The 16,581-nt window shown below is 36.4% G+C and overlaps 3 protein-coding genes across 3 annotated transcripts in view; all 3 read right to left on the bottom strand.

The window, feature by feature from the left end:
- Positions 1 to 2,467: 2,467 nt before the first annotated feature.
- On the bottom strand, positions 2,468 to 3,399 carry LOC133844634 (uncharacterized). The gene has a single exon (XM_062278716.1). The coding sequence runs from the start codon at positions 3,359 to 3,361 to the stop codon at positions 2,672 to 2,674; it is 690 nt and encodes a 229-aa protein (XP_062134700.1). The 5' UTR covers positions 3,362 to 3,399; the 3' UTR covers positions 2,468 to 2,671.
- A 7,171-nt stretch (positions 3,400 to 10,570) lies between these two features.
- LOC133844261 (glycoprotein-N-acetylgalactosamine 3-beta-galactosyltransferase 1-like) lies at positions 10,571 to 12,028 on the bottom strand. The gene is made up of 3 exons (XM_062278173.1): positions 11,369 to 12,028; positions 10,943 to 11,312; positions 10,571 to 10,882 (listed from the first exon to the last, which is right to left on the bottom strand). Exons 1-3 carry the CDS (start codon positions 11,800 to 11,802, stop codon positions 10,673 to 10,675), a joined length of 1,014 nt encoding a protein of 337 aa, XP_062134157.1. The 5' UTR covers positions 11,803 to 12,028; the 3' UTR covers positions 10,571 to 10,672.
- A 2,042-nt stretch (positions 12,029 to 14,070) lies between these two features.
- LOC133842005 (putative uncharacterized protein DDB_G0271606) overlaps positions 14,071 to 16,581 on the bottom strand; it is a 29,478-nt gene continuing 26,967 nt past the window's right edge. Inside the window, 1 exon segment of the mRNA XM_062274894.1 lies at positions 14,071 to 16,528. Within this exon segment, the coding sequence (XP_062130878.1) occupies positions 16,131 to 16,528 (398 nt within the window). The 3' untranslated portion in view covers positions 14,071 to 16,130.

The following is a 16,581-nucleotide window of genomic DNA, read 5'->3' as shown; positions in this document are numbered from 1 at the left end:
TATACCAAATATACCATTTGGTATATTTTTAGTATTTTTAGTATTTTAGTATATTTTTAAAATAATACCGCAATATTTTGCCTTTATTAAAAATGGGTAGCGGGTATCTCACAGTCGAGCACACTCGACTGTAACTTTCTTACTTGCTGTATATAAACCAGAGCTCAAGCGTAGCGCGATTCCGATTTCGATTCCAATTCCGATTGCGATTGCTGCACACAGACTATGCCTATTTCTACCCGATTCTGAGGCTGTTGCTGCTGATTTTGAAAAGCGCTTTAAAAATGAAATGAAATGTGTTTTAGGGCGCCGTTTTTAGGGGTGGCTCTGAAAGTGCAGCCGCATTTTGAGACTCGTATATCCGCATGTCAGTCACAGCGAAGTGCAGTGCATATATCGGAGGGTTCGGAATTGTGGTTGCCAGCTGTGGAAGGGGGGAGGGAAGGGGGCTGGATATATATGTATGTACATATAAAATATATTTCATTTTTTTTTTATCCCCCCGCCACAGGACTCTATAAAATTCCAATTGGACGCGTACACCGCAAAAAAAAGGGGCGAGTTCTTTCAGCATTCTCTTTTTGTATGCTTTATTGTTTAACAGCAAAGATCCTGTGCAAGATTTGTCGTCGACTGCGACGCTGGCAGCGACTGCGACGGCGACTGCGACGGCGACTGCTGTGTGAAAATTGCACAAGTTGCGCTTCTGCTTTTGACAATAGCCTCACATTAACTAGTTTCCGTTGCAATTCCAATTTCAAAGCCGCCTCATCGCGACTCAACTCGACTCGACTCGACTCGCCTCTTTTAATGAGTAACTGTATACGCAAAGCACTGAGAACTGCCAACTGGCAACTGGCAACTGGGAGCAACTGGGAAATGGGAACTGGCAACTGGAAACTGAAATTGTGGCAACTGGGAAGTGGGAAGTGGCAACTGCCAACTGTGAACTTCATTACAAAAGCACCCCCTTCATTTCAGTTGAGTTCAGCTCAGCTCAGGTCTACGCTGCGCTCTGCGTTGCTTTGCGGCGCTTCCTGTTTGGTTTGTTTCAATTAAATCGCATGTGCGACCCATAAGCACTGCCAGGACACACTGCCAGGACACACTGCCGGGACATTTGCCAGAGCATTGGACAGCGCATTGCTGGGCACATGGCTCATCTGTTACTTAATCATGGCATTGCCATAGATACGTCTCCTCAGTTGAGGGTGCACACTCACTTACACACACCAACACACACTCAGTTACTCACCCACCCATTCATCTATCCATTCTCCCACCCATTTTACTCAGCTACCCACTCGCTGGTTCCTTAGGCTTTCGCTGAGTTTAAAGCAGCTGCTGCCAAATGATATTCCTCTTCTCAATTCCAATTATATTGTAATTGAATTATGGTTAATATCCCATTCAGGCATTCAAATTTAGCGCACAGCAGTTTTAAAATAATCTTAGAGCTTATTCATTGGTATGCTATTAAACTGTGTGAATATTGGTTTAATTTATATTTAATTTTTCAGAAAATAAAAATATTTCATATATTTCAATGTTTATTCAGCTTATCATTTACATTCATCAATGAAACTCTGTGTGAATTAAATTTAATTGAAATTATAAATTTCTTTTTGCTTCAGCTTTCTTGCTTTATGCTTACGGACATCAAATAAGAAAGAAAGATACAGTCGAGTGTGCTCGACTATGAGTAGAGGGCATACTCATTCTCAATTAGAGCAAAATACTGTGGTATTATCATTTAAATATACCAAATTAATATACCGAAAAAAAATACTGAGATACACCGACATGTTTATTCTATATATTGATATAACAAGTGTTGTCAAAAAAATATTCCAAATTAATATACAAAAATACTGAAATATACCAAAATACACATTTGATATATAAATATCAATATCAAAATCGCTTATAGTTTCTGAGATCGAGGTGGTTATACGGACGGACAAACAGATAGATGAACGTGGCTTTATCGTCTTGACTGTTGACGCTGATCAAGTACACTTTATGGGTAATTGATATAAAAATAAAGACTTAACCCAAATGCACGATCTGACTGTGCTTTAAACACAAATCAAATTTATACGAAATTCACAATTTCTACTTTCTATGCTTTCTTAGATTGCAATTAACCAACTCTGTATATAAATTAAAAAAAAAATATTTAAATTTACGCAAATTCCACATTTAACTTTTAATACTTAACAATTTTTGGAAAAGACAAATGTTTTTTTTAACTTATTTATTTAAAGCGTATGACTACTAGATTGAACACTAACTCACGATTAATATTTAAATTAACATTATGTTACTATACTATGCCTTTTATACTTATAGTATGTCATCCACAAACTTTATATTGACGTTTGGTTTCATTTTTATTTGATATACCTTTTTTTGTTGTACAGGTTCCTCACTTAATAAACAATTAAAAAAAAACAACATTATGATATCTTTAATAACATATTTTTATTTTTTGACTAGATTTCATATTAAGATTAGATTTCATATTAATGAAATAATAAAACCAAGAATATAATATTGCAAGCTGATATTTCATAACAGTAATAGTTGGATAAATGCGAGTATAGTAATTGTAATAGATTTTCTATTAAATCCGCTTCACTTCCTGACCGCTCTCACAATTGTGCTTTATTTAAAATCCCAGATAATCCTGGTAGTCGTAGTTGGAGACGGTTTCATTGCTCCAGCCGAGTTGGTAGCGAATAAGCGAGTCCACGCCAGCAATATCCACGCCCAAGGCACGCAGGCGATTGCCAAAAGCGATGGCCTGTGGTGTAGCCACAATTCGTTCGTAGACCGGCTTCAGGGCAACCAGACGACGCCAGAGCTCGGCAGAGGCGGGACTCTGTTGGGCGTTGCTTTCGAGGAGACTGCGCAGCTGTTGGACTGGATACAGATAAAGGAATTCCTGCTCGAAGCCAGCGACTCCATTCACCGACTGAGCCCAGTAGGGATATTTGTTGAACAGTTTAATCTCAATCTCGAGGTCGTCAAACACTTTCAGGGATCCGCCTGACAGCAGCAATTGCTGCCCCAGCCACTGAATGAGTTGAAGCACCTCCGGCTGACGGAGCACTTGCTGTCGCAATCGATATGTGGGCAACGAGTTGATCTCTCTCAGCACTGACTGGAATCCGGCATCATTCAGAGCATAAGCTCTGACCAATTGCTGGATCTCCTTGTGTGGCACACTTCGCACCCAGTTCTGCACCTCCAAATAGAAATTATTGGCTGGAGCAGCTGCTGCCGCTGGAGCTGGAGCTGCAGCAAATCCCACGGACAAGCCACAGATGGCAATCAGGGCTAATGTGAGAGAATGCATTCTGTTGCTGGATCGAGTAGTTTTCGTGAACTGATTGCCAATGATAGCCCCTCTCTTTATATAGCATCAGCCTGAGTTTATCTGGCGAGCATCTTGTTTTGATTTCTTGTGTAAATGTGCTGTGGGAAGTTTGATTTACATTGTTGCTTACTTATCACGAGCTTATCAAGACTAAAATTGTTTGCACACATACGTGTAGTGGCAATAGACTGAGTCTGAAATAATAATAGGTCTGTCTTTGCTTGTCGTCAGATGCCAAGATAAACGCGAGTCTATTTACGAGATTTAGTCATCATTCGCAAATTGCGATGATGATGGCCTGTTGCCAGATGGTGGGAAAACTTGGTATGAGCCCATTTCTTAGAGTTAGTAGCCACGATTTGCAACTTGGCAACCATCTACTAATATATATGACAGTTCTTTAAAATAAAAAAAGGTATTTCTACAAAATAGTTGAAACATTCATTTACAAATTGCGATGATGATGGGCTGTTGGCAGATGATGGGAAAAATTTGTATGAGTCCATTTCTTAAAGTTAAGAGTAATAGGCAAAATTAGCAATTTGGCAAATATCTTCTAATATGGATGTATGACAATTCTTTAAAATAACAAAAGATATTTGTATTATAATACAAAATAGTTAAGACATTTATTTACAAATTGCGATGATGATGTGCTGTTGCCTGATGGTGGTCATTTCTTCTTATGAACCCATTCTTAATATTAGCAGCCAAAATTTGCAACATGACAACCAATCTTAGAGAGTTCGAATGTTTAATATGAATGAAAGATTATTAATTTGGATAAAGCAATTAAGCAATTAAGTAGGAGTTTTTGAATTTCTTTAAAAACAATTTTAATCTGATCGCAACGAAATTTTGAGGAACTAAAAAAGCTATAGTTATTATTGTATGTTTGTACTAAGAATTGCCTCTAGATTGCAAATTAAGTTTGTAAGCTATATGGAAATAGGCTAAGAAAGTCTTATGTTTATTACAGATTTATAAGTTAAATTCAAAATTCGATAGCAACTAAAATTGCAATATTACAAAGCTTATTTGTACTCAGAAAAAAACTTCAATATATGAGGAGTATTTACCTTAAAATAAATACAACTATGTAAGAAATAATATCAAACTTTATAATAAGTAATCGACATCGTCTATAGAATTTTGAATCAGGACAAGATGTGTTGACTTTCATTAAAGAAACAATAAATATGGAATATTAAAAACAATTTTAAACATACGTTTCAGTTTATTTGGAGTTTCAAATAAAAGACTGTCTGTCTACTACTTTAGAATAAATGCAAATATGTAGGAAGAAATATTAAAATTTATAATAAGTATTCGACATCGTTTTAAGAATTTTTAATTAGATGTCTTTACCTTATGATTGTTCTCTAAAGAAAAAACAATGAATAATGAAAAAACTTTAGAAGAAACTTTAATCATAAAAAACAACTTTAATCATAAGTCCAAGTTTGTTTGATGTTTCAAATAAAATATTAACTGTTAACAAAGAGTTCTGCTTAAAAAGTTAAAAATTTCATTGCTTAATTTTATAATTTTATAATTTCATTTTACGAATCACATTTAAATAAATCTTTAACGTCAAGTATGAATTCAAAGCATTTGTAGATTAAACTTTTTTCTATATGATGTCTCAAAAAAACAGACAGTTAATGAAAGGTTGTGCTTAACTGTGTTTTGGTGACACAAGCTGTTACTATGTAATTCAGTTGTATATACTTACAGTAAGTAGTTGCTCAATGGGTAATTACAGCTCGGCGAGCTATAGCAATTTTCATTAGTTCCAGTCGAAGAGACTTGTCGCTAAAGAGTTCAATGCGCTCGACACTAAAAATCTAGCATATGAGCAGACGAACACGAAACAATTTTTGGTTGCACCCCGCGATATCCATGAAATCCCATGGACACCATAAACACAACAACACAGCTCACAGATGCCGAGGTAATTAGGAGCACCCCTCTGAGAGGATGGAAGAGGAAGAGGGGGTGAGAGGAAGCGGGTGTTTGAAACTAGCGAAATAGGAGTAACAATTCAGATGGTCAGATTTTTGGTAGCTGAAAATGTAAAATTTCATGCAGTTTATGTGCACAAATGCAACAACATCTAAATAAATGAGAACTCTGCTAATAAATACGAGTAGTATAGCCACACATACATATACAGCATATATGTATGTGCATTTGTTGTGTGCAGATAGTAAGCCACCCTAAAGTGTTTGTTAGGGGGTTGATTTTTGGACTGTTGTTGGGCATAAAGCATAAAGCATAAAGCATAAGCATTTTTCGGCCAAGGGCGATCGCAGCCCAAAAATACCAAAAGGGGGCAGCAACGGCAGCTGCAACAGCACAACACACACACACACACACACACACACATACACATTTGCTGTGCTTGATAAATCATGTGTAAAGGTATTTTGATTTTTATTTCGCTGCGATAAGCGAAGTGCGGCAGCTGCGCAGCTTTGTTTGCCAAGCCGAGTTGCAGCGAGACAAATTCTAAAAAATAGAAAAACACAATTATACGTTAGCTAGAAAATACATATGTATGTGTGTTGCCATGCAACAACAACCGCGTTGCGTTGTCGCCAGACTGCCAGCCAAACAAGCAACTAACAATTTTTAATTGATTTGGCATGCTTCAATTTAACGCTTCGCTGCCACTTCCTTTTACATCCAACGAAAGTCCTTGTTTTTGCATATTGCACGTGTCCTGTAATTGCCGGCTTTCAGTTTAGCTGTAATATTCAATACTTCTTTTTGTTCTGTTCGTTGTTCGTCCCTCGGCTTTGGCAGGCGCTTCCGCTTTGCGACGTGGACACGGCAATGAGTCACAGGACATCGCCATCTAGGCCTGTCAAGCAATGCAGACGGCGGAACTGCAAGGCGACAACCTTGACGGCAGACAGACGATAAGGTAATGAACGTCAATTCTCCAGCTACAGGTATTCCTCAGTCACAGTCTTCGACTTGTTTTCTTCGACTTCACCCCTCCTCCCTGCGCTGCCTTCCTTGGCACGCGCCACAGCTAAAGGAAACCCTCTGCCAAGGCGTCGTGTCCTTTTGTTTAGGGGTTGCAAAGTGGCACTGGATATTCTTATAAGAAACATTCCTTTGCCCCAGGAAGCGAAGCAACACGTTCAAGACATTGTTGAGTCACCACACAGCCACATCCATAGTCCCTTCTTTATTTTTTGTGTGTTCCTCCTTTGCGGAGGCATTTATGTGCTTCACTGACGACCCTTCTAGCTTTCTCGGTTTCAGAGCCGTCTTTCTTATCGGAACTTGCGAGGTGCCAGGCACCGCACCGCACCCTCCTTGCTTCCTTCCTCGCTTCCCATTTGTTTGGCTTGCCCTTTTGGGTTTTCATTCAACTTTCGTCACTTAATTGAGTTGCGGTGCCGCAGAAGCAGAAGAAGAAAGGCAAAGCAAGGCAAAGAGCACACAGCACACAGCACACAGAAAAAAGAAAAAGGGGCAATTCCTTGGCTGCAAAGTGCCAATTGTAGGTTTCACTTTAGGCAGCAGCTACAAATTGAAATGCCCACGGACATTTGCCTGGCGTTGACTCTTTTTTTTTTTGTTCCTTTTCGTATTTTTATTCATGTGCCTTTTGGCTTCGACATTGTCTTGGTCTCCTCCTTGTTTTTTGTGTGAGCTGTGCGCTACCTTGAGTGTAGTTCCTTTTTATGCTTGCTCTGCATCAGGGAAGCCATTAAATTGATTATAAAACGTCCTCGAAATGTGTGTAAACAGTCTGCCAGACAGCCTGGCGCCCGAGTGAACAACGAACAACGAACAGGGACATTGACTCACTCAATTGTTAGCTCTGGAATGCTACTAATTACATGGGCGTTGCGAAGAGTCAGAGCGGAAAAGAGTCCAATGGGCTGGCAGGGGGGCTGGAGGAAGGGAAGACATTTGTGACTTGGGTTTTAAGAAGCAAATGATTCAGACAATTTGCGGACTAAACGACAAACTCACACACATACACACACACACACACATTCTCCAGAGGGTCAGCAACTTAAGGGTTTATCAATGACAATGAGGGAAGTAGTAAAACACTAAAGCGAAGGGCGTGTCCCGTTGCTCCTTAAGACAGCAGACAATCATCGCTTCGAATTCTGAGTAGGCTTTTGTTTTCGACCACAAATTGCTTTAGACGAAACTAAAGTGGCGTAAAATTATCTTTAAGTGTTCTAAGAAAATTGCCTTCTTGATTGCATACCATTCGAATATCTAATTAAACATAGGCAATAGGAATATATTGAGTCCACAATGTCTAGCCCAATAATCTGTAGTTTGCTAATCTATAGATTATGACAATCAAGGAACTTCATTAAAAGTGTATCTTCGCTTCTCTTAGTAGTTTGTTTATTTCTGAAAATTCAATTGATAACAAACACAACAAAGCAATTTTGTTGAATTCATATTTCAAGTTTTCTATTAATATTCAATATTGCTGCTATAAGAAAGTTATAGGATAAGTTATTTTTTAATTATATCTAAAACACAGTATTTAAAAAGAAAATGATTATTCTCTCTGTCATAGTAAGTAAAATTAAGTAAGATTTTTAATTCCTATAAAATTTCAAAATTACTTTTGAACATAATACTTATTTGAAGTATATTATTATAAGAAATTAAATGTTCTGTTAAGCCAATTTGTTCAATTTAGGTTTGGTGAATAATGTTTTTTGTATATGAATATATAGTATCTTATTTATCAACTTGAATTTAATTTCACCATTTACTGGGTGGCAAACTCTTTTAGAAAATATCGACTATAAACTGATGTTTTTGGAAACACTTCACACAAATCTTAATATTCTTATATCAATAAATCAAATTTTAATATACAGTCATATATTTATTTAACTGTTTCCCTGCAAGTTTTTCGAAATATTTCACATAAATCTTAAGCTTCGTGTAACAACAAATCAAAAAGCCTTGCTAAAAAGCTGCAGATTAATGCCCAGCTTAATTCTATCATTATAATTTGATGGTATCTCGCATACCGTCAAAGTATGTTTTATAAACCTTAATGCTACTTTGCACGATTGTCAGATATTCAAAAGTTATTTGTCAGTTCCGAAGCTCTATAGGAAGCCCTTTCCAAAAAGGGGTTTCGCTTCGAACTTTCCGCAGCTTAATAGGCTGAGCAGCTGTCACTCGCTTATCAGCTTGCTAGTTTCAATTGCTGCCTCGTGGCATGCCACCGATAAGACCACATCATAGAAATCTGTCTGGTTGCCTGTGCCACTGCCACCACCTCGTACCCGTTGAACATTTGCATGTTCACGGCTTGTTGGTCAGGACACGTGTTCCAATCTACATGGGCATTTGCATTTGCATTTTGAGGCAGATAAAGCTCTCCGACTCGTTCCCAATCAACTTTAAAAACTTGCATGCGACGTAAACAACAAAGCGACTCGTATTTATTTATGCAAATATGGAAATTAAGCTAACAAATGAAGTGACGGGCGCGCCGGCGCAATAGGCACGTTCCAGAGCACGTTCCTTTTTTAGAGACAACAAAAAATAGAAATGAAAAGGCAACCCCTCGTTAGATAGCAGCACACACATCGAACAAACTCGTAAATATGTTACACATTTTACATAACATTTACAGCTCTACAATTTCAAATGGCAGCTGCTGCTACGAGTATTGCCAAAAACGAGTTTATCCATATCCTTAGTCCTTAGTCGAGGTGTGGCTCGCGTGCCACCAAATCCCACCCCAATTGCTGGAATTGTGCTGCAGTTTCAGCTCATTTCGATGCTCATAAATAACAACAATAGCGACGCGGATGCAACAAGAACAACAACAATAATGAAAGCAACTCTGATCCCCAGGTATTTTTCACGTGTTTGGCACGTTTCGCTCGATTTTCCGGTTCTCGATTCCTATTTTCAGTATTTGTTACAAACCTCTCTCTCTCTCTCTCTCTTTCGCTATGTTTTCTCTTCTGCTCCTCTAACTGAGTCGAGTCTAATCCTTAGAGGCGGCTGAACGGACGGCGCCGAGGCACACGGCACGCGGCCGTCGTCTTTGTGATAAATTGGGCTTTAAAGCAGGGGTCTTCAATTGTTACCCACCCAACTAGACTAGACTGAATTCAACTCAACTCGACTCGACTCGACTTCATTGACAAATGGCTGAAGCTGTGCCAATGGACAGCTAAACTTTGGGTCTCTCTCTCCATCTGTCCTCTGGCTGTACATGCGATTGTTTGTTTCATTGTCAAATAAATCTTGGTCTCCACGCTATGAGTCTCTTGTTTTATTTACACAAAGTCGGCCAATTACTTTAAGTATATCGATATACGCCTACACAATTTATCAATGTCTCCATCAAAGTTAGTCTAGTTGCTACAATTTTCATATACTACTGGCACATTTATTTGTTTGTCTTGTGGTTATTAAGTTAGTAATGTTAGGCAGAGTCTTTTTCTGGAATCCATGCAAGAGGTATTAGGATTTTCTATGCCAAGACGTTGCCTATGGAAATTACTTTTAAAAAGCCATCAACTTAACTCAGTTGATCATTTCAATCAATGCTATTTAATAACTTAGTCATAAAGCTTTAATATTATAGTTTGTTCAAAATTTAGCTTGTTATTCGACTGTGATCCTAAATAGGAACAAGTCCGATTCTATTCTATTGCTTTTATTTCTCGAAGTTATAATTCCCAGCTCTCGATAATGTTATATTTCTTGTATCCATATTTGATTTAAATCAGTCAACTATCTCATATATTCACCACAATATCGATTCCTATACAAATCATCATTTGAAGAATTTTTCTCGAAAACTATGTTTAGTTTTTTCTTAAATTTTTGTACAAAGATTCAGCTTGGTAGATTGACAAGCTTTCAAGGAGATATTAATTCGATTGGACTACTACTCCATACAGTTGTCATTATAATAATATAAAGTTCTTCATATGATCCAAATCTGGTTTAAAACTGAAAACTTATATTCATCTAAGTAATGTCTGCACAACTAGACTTCATTTTTATTAAAATTTGGTATGCGCCTTAATTCAATATATATCCAATTTAATTAGTATTTCATATACTATAAATCTTAGTTTCTCTACTCTTTCACTCCTTGATTAAAGTCTGGGATACATACATGTACATCATGTATTCATCATAATAACGCTACTGTACAAAAACATTTGTGCTGTCAACATTCATCTCTATCAAACTAGTCTTTACTCTGCTAAGGAATTCACACTTCGGCCTGCCGAAGATTACTCTTCATTCCCATTACAACTTCTCGGGATTATCCGAGTTTTGTGCACTCCAATACTCCAGCTTTTGGTCCATCTGTTTGCCATCCAAACGTTTGGGTAACGCATACGTTGCCTCTGGCTGTCCAAGCACTCGTATTTTATACAGAAAATACTCATACAGATCAAAGTCATGTGTCTTGCTATAATGAAAGCTGATGCTCGTGTCCGAACAGCAATCCGAATACTGAAATTAAAAGCAATGATTTAACGACATTCGACAACAATTTATGCGCTGACAACTCACATTCATTTTAAAGTAAAAGGTCTTATCCAGCCAAGTGCCTGGCTGTAATTGAGGCATCAGATGTCGCGGATTTAGAGGCAAGAAACGGTCGCGACCCATGTCATCCCGAGTGTCACCGGCGACCACGCCCACATTCAGCAGACAGTAGCCAATTTGTCTGTCCTCGGGGCGACTGTTCAGCGGACAGAACTTTGTGCTGTTCAAAGCAAACAGATTGAAGCGACGCAATGCATCACGGCTGAGCACATAGCCAGCTCCCCCCGACATGTAGCCATGTGGATAACTTGTGCGAAAGCGATAGCCAAAGTACACAGGTGCCTCTGGATCGTAGGGATAGAGAAAGTAACGCAGATTCTCCATGATGACATAACTGAAAGCAAGCAAACAAATCCATAAATGAATACAACCAAAAGCAGCGCGGCTTACGTGTCGTCATCAGCCTTGAGAAACCAGTCGTAATCCTCCACGTAATGCTTGTAGACATAAGCTAATCCCGCACGCATTTTTGTGTAGAGATTGCTTCGGTTCTCAGTCACATTGAGATTGACAGCTCCGAGTTCTGCGTCATCTTGACTGCTCAGAAAGATTAGCTTATTGCAGCGAGAACCCCAAGTGGCCTTTACCTTGGCCGCCTTCGTGGCATGATCCTTGGGAATGGTCAACACCAGACACAACACTCGCGTCTCATGGTGCAACCAATCAGCCAGCGATACCTTCAGTGGCAATGTGGGTGCAGCTGTGTCCACTGCAATCGCTGTGCTCTCGTATTCATCCGTTGTGAATGTGAGATAGCCCCAGAACTCAGTCAACTGTATGCCCACGATGAGGCCCAGTACCAAACACAGCACATTCCGATACATTCCAATGATTGAACTACACTTTACACTGGCATTTGCCGCAAGAGATCTTTTGATCTTACGAAATCCTTAACTCGAGCTGCAGCTGTCTGTGCATTTTGTCACAGTGTCTCCGGCTTCTGCTGATTCGCGACTGTGTTCACAGCACACACCGTTTTTGGAAGAGGGTCTCTTCTAATAGATATTATACGATGTACACAGAGAGCAAGAGTCGAAGTCGAAGTCGTGGCTTGGTGCAAAACGGGTTTTTTGTTGTCTGTTTCGTTTGTGATTCGCATAACAAATGAATCACAAGTCGCTGAAGACGTCGTTTGCCTGATTTCAACAAATATTTTGAAAAAAATAAAGAAAAAGAGTCGATGTATTGCGCTTAACAACTGTGGCAATGTTGATTTCTTTAAGCAGTTTGAGAAGCACTGATGCGTAGCGAGCACTGCTGAAGTGATGTAAGGTTTGAGAGTAATTGCTTTCCTACTTTTATACTGCAAGTTTGAATCAATCAATTCTTTATATTGGTATGGTATAAATATATTTATTTTCTATATACTATTAGGGTATTCATTTGTTGTCAATACTCAATTCTTTTCGATGCTCTCTTTTTGGGCGAAAACCGGTTTTGAGTGTCTTCTGCTCGTGATGATTTTGACCTACACCAGCATGTGATTTTATACCTATTTATTAGCAACTCTCTCAATGAACTCCTTTCACTTTCCTCTCCGCCCTTTAAACTATAATTTATTCCCACTTAATTTCCGTTTTAATATTTAAATTCTCTTAAATGCCGTTTACAAAAACTTATTTTTGGAGTAAACTAAATTTTTATACACTGAATAAAATGCTAAAAATATTTTCAACCATATATGGTGAATAATTTGATTTATATTTAAAAATATTATTCTCTTTACAAACTTGAAAATTTACTTACCTTATATCATTGTCAAAATCTCAATAAATTTCTTCAATGGATTTTTGCAATCATGCTGAAGTACACTAATAAATTGTTACACAAAAGTTGTAAGAAAATAAAAACAAACTTGGGTAATGGTATTATTTATTTTATTGCTAGTTAATTTCGTTTTTAGTTTGTGTGGATGTATCATGTTACAAATTATAATAGTTACGCTTAGCTTTAGTTAGTACAACTTTTTTCAATTCGTTCTGTTTTGTTTTGTTTTAGACTAAATGTGGACTAATTTATTATGCTCTGTTGATCATGTATGTTGTTTTGTTTTTGTTTGTTGTTTAAATATTATTAATTTTGTTTTCTTAAACGTCTTTGTATGTCTTCCTAGTCATTTTCGTTTCATAGATTTCTTTGTAAATTGATGAAAACTACTTTTCATTTCCCACATTTTCTGATTCACATTACAAAAATTATTACAAAACATTTAACTTTAACTTTAGTTTGTATGCTGTTTAGTTTTATTATTTTTTTTATAAATTTACTTAATCATTTTTCATTTACTTTGTATATCTTAATGATTTTATCGTACTTCGATTATACGTTTAGTAAGTGCACTTGCCAATTCTCATTACTTTTACTTTACTTTCATTCCTTCTAGGGTCACAACATATAGCTCAATAACTGGAAATCAAAAGTAAACAATAATCGTAAATTGTCAGGCGAAGTCAACACAAATCCCGAAATTTTATAATCATTTATCGGTCACTTAAATAATTTTGCATTTCGTTTTGTTTAGCTTTTAATGATATTGTATATGTATATGTATGTATTTAGTTAGTTACACAGCCTTAGAAACTACTTAAAACCTAAAACATTAATCCAGGCAAAACCCGACTTGCCTTAGCGCCAAAGAATTAAAAAAAAATGGGGCAACAAAAATTAAACAATTTAAAAAAAATGATGTATAAACTGATTATGAATAAAGTCAGAAAAATAATTGAATTTTGGAGTATTCCATAAATATATAAATCGATTTTTTAGACAAAAAATGTTAAACTATTACGTCTTTAGTTTTGGTTACTACGTTATATATTTAATATTTATGTAGATGCGATGTATGTTGAACATGTTAATTTCGCTTGAAAAAATATATAATATGGTATGAAAATTAATTTCCTCATAATTTTCATTGATTTTTACTTTATCTTTTTGTTGTTGTTTGTTTTCTTTTTGTATAAATTTCATTTATATGTGTATGCATGTGTATGTATAATTTTGTTTATGTTTCATATGTTGTTAGCTTGGCTTTAGACTACAAAGTACTAATATTATTGTTTTTGCTTTTGTTTTCCATTACTTCACTATCCTTCTTAATTTTCTTTTAATTTCTATTTATTTTTTTTAATATTTCTTAGTTTTTTTTTTGTATGTTTTTGTTGGGTTATTTTCCTCGCATTTTTTAGGAACCTATTTGTAACTAGCAAAGCGCAGACGCTGTAAAATTCCTATAGAAAAAAATGTTTTGCTATAATTTGGCTTACAAATAATTCATATATATGTGTAACATCAAAATATATATTATTGTTTTATAATATACATACATAATATGTCGTATATATGTATCATTATATAATATACAACTACTAATCACTTGAACTATTCAAGTTACTTTGCTGTTTATATGTTTATTTTTACAATCAATACGCTGACATCTTGACTTGGCTTTCGAGAAATTCCTAATTAACAATTTTAGTAGGTATAAACAGAAAATCATCCAAAGAATACTTTAAACAAAGCTTTTGGCAAACAATTTGCTTTTTTTGGCTATCGTAAAGTATTCCCATGGGAGTTTAGGAAGCAAACAGAAGAGGTTACTTTTAAATGTGGATGTTAAATCGTAGTCCAAGCAATTTACAGCACAGTTTCTATAGATTTTCCCGTAATTATATCAAATATTATTAAATACAAACTTAATTTAACAAAATTTCGTAACTATTTTTTTTTTTTTTTTCTTTTGTTTAACAACATATTTCTTCGTTTAGTCACTGACTACACAATGCACTCAAATCGTGTGTTCGACAACACAGAATTCATTTCATTTTTTTTTGTATTTTTTGTATAATTTTTTATCGAATTTTAACATTGGCACGTTATTTATAACTATTGTAAGTGTATGTGAATTAATTAATAGCATTACAAATTAAAAAATATGCATGTATCTGTGTAATATGCTCGTTTGCTTATAGCAACTACAGATGCAACAACTAGAAATCTTGATTAGCTGTTGTTCTTTACGAAATATGAAACTTGACAAGTTGATTTACATAATTTATAGCTTTACTTTGTTACAAAAAAAAATCTAATATTTATCAACTAATTTATGTGTTTTGCCAAAAGACAGTAAAATATCATTAGAGGTGCGAAAATAATTTGAGGAATAGCGAAATAAATGATGAAGTACAATGATTTGTGTGATTGATTGGTTTTCTAACTAAACAACAAAACGAAATAAATTATGAAATGAACGTAAACTTTGATAAATGTAAGTGGCGTTACTATTGTTGGTTTGCTGATAACTTATTTCCGACTTATACACAAAATAATGCCTACATATTCCATGGGTTTTGTTTGTTTGTCTTGTATTGAATACAAAAGTATTTGTTAATTTGATTTGTTTTTTTGTTTTCTTGTTTTTAAAGCATATTCAAAGCATTTCAATATATATTGTGAACTATACTCAATAAACAGCTGATTGTTTGCTCTGGGACCTAAATGCATGCTGCATGCTCCATAAACAATTACAAAAGAAATGGTATTCCTAGTTGTCCTATAACTATGTTTTATATATATATAATGAATATGTACATATAGAGCTCTAAATGTTTGTCATATCGAAAAGGTCTACCAACTATTTATGTATATATAATGCACACGACTGAACTTTGTGCCATTTAGAAAGTTTCTTTTGTATTTTTGGAGGAAAATTGGGCATGCTGATAATAGATTGGCTGCTTTAACTATATTAGCAACTAATTAGTTGTAATTGTATGTATGTGATCATTTGCTCGCTGTTTCAGTTAACGCACGCGCTACCTTTGTACAAAGATTTCGTTTAAACGAACTTTTTGTTGTTCTTCATTGTTGCACAACTAAGCTGCTATCGACTTAGGACTACGGCTAATGCTTATAGCTAGGAGTTTTGCATTAATTTTAAGTCTTATATGATACACACACACGCACGCACGCACGCAAACAGCACACACACATACATCGACCATTCACACTTACATGCGCTTTGGACTTCGGGCTTAAATATAGGCATTTAAATATAATATATATATATAATATAGTTTAATTGTTAAATTGTACATGCATAGAAAACCAAAACGTGGCATGCCTAGTATTATACTTTTTTGACAACATAGTTTCATTTGTTATTCGCTGAGTTTGCAGCTGCGGTGTTGGAGGCGGCATTGGACGTGGCATGACCATGACCATGAGCATGGCCATGGGCATGGGCATTGGAGTTGCCTGCTGAGGAGCCACCACTGCCGCCGCCGTTGCTTGCCTGCTGCACTGGTGGCAGGGTATCGCAGCGGCGATAGTAGAGTAGATAAGGCACACGCGGCGTATGCGGCTGCAGCACTTGCTTCTCGCTGATCGGTTTCACCGAACTGTCGTCGTAGCGCAGCCAGCAATTGTAGCCGGTATGGAACACGTCCGTTATGTAATGGCCCTTGGAGGCCTCTTTACCGTCGTGATAGACGACAGCGAAAAGGCGATAGGCGCGCTGCTTCTGCGACGTCTTCTTCGAGCCAAGAATCTCTGCAAGAAATAGGACATGAATTGAGGATAATCTTGGTGTTTTATGCATTCAC

Source organism: Drosophila sulfurigaster, chromosome 3, assembly GCF_023558435.1.
Source record: "Drosophila sulfurigaster albostrigata strain 15112-1811.04 chromosome 3, ASM2355843v2, whole genome shotgun sequence".
Classification (NCBI taxonomy): domain Eukaryota; kingdom Metazoa; phylum Arthropoda; class Insecta; order Diptera; family Drosophilidae; genus Drosophila; species Drosophila sulfurigaster.
Note: the sequence above shows the minus strand (reverse complement) of the source record. Positions and strands in the feature narration are given on the sequence as shown.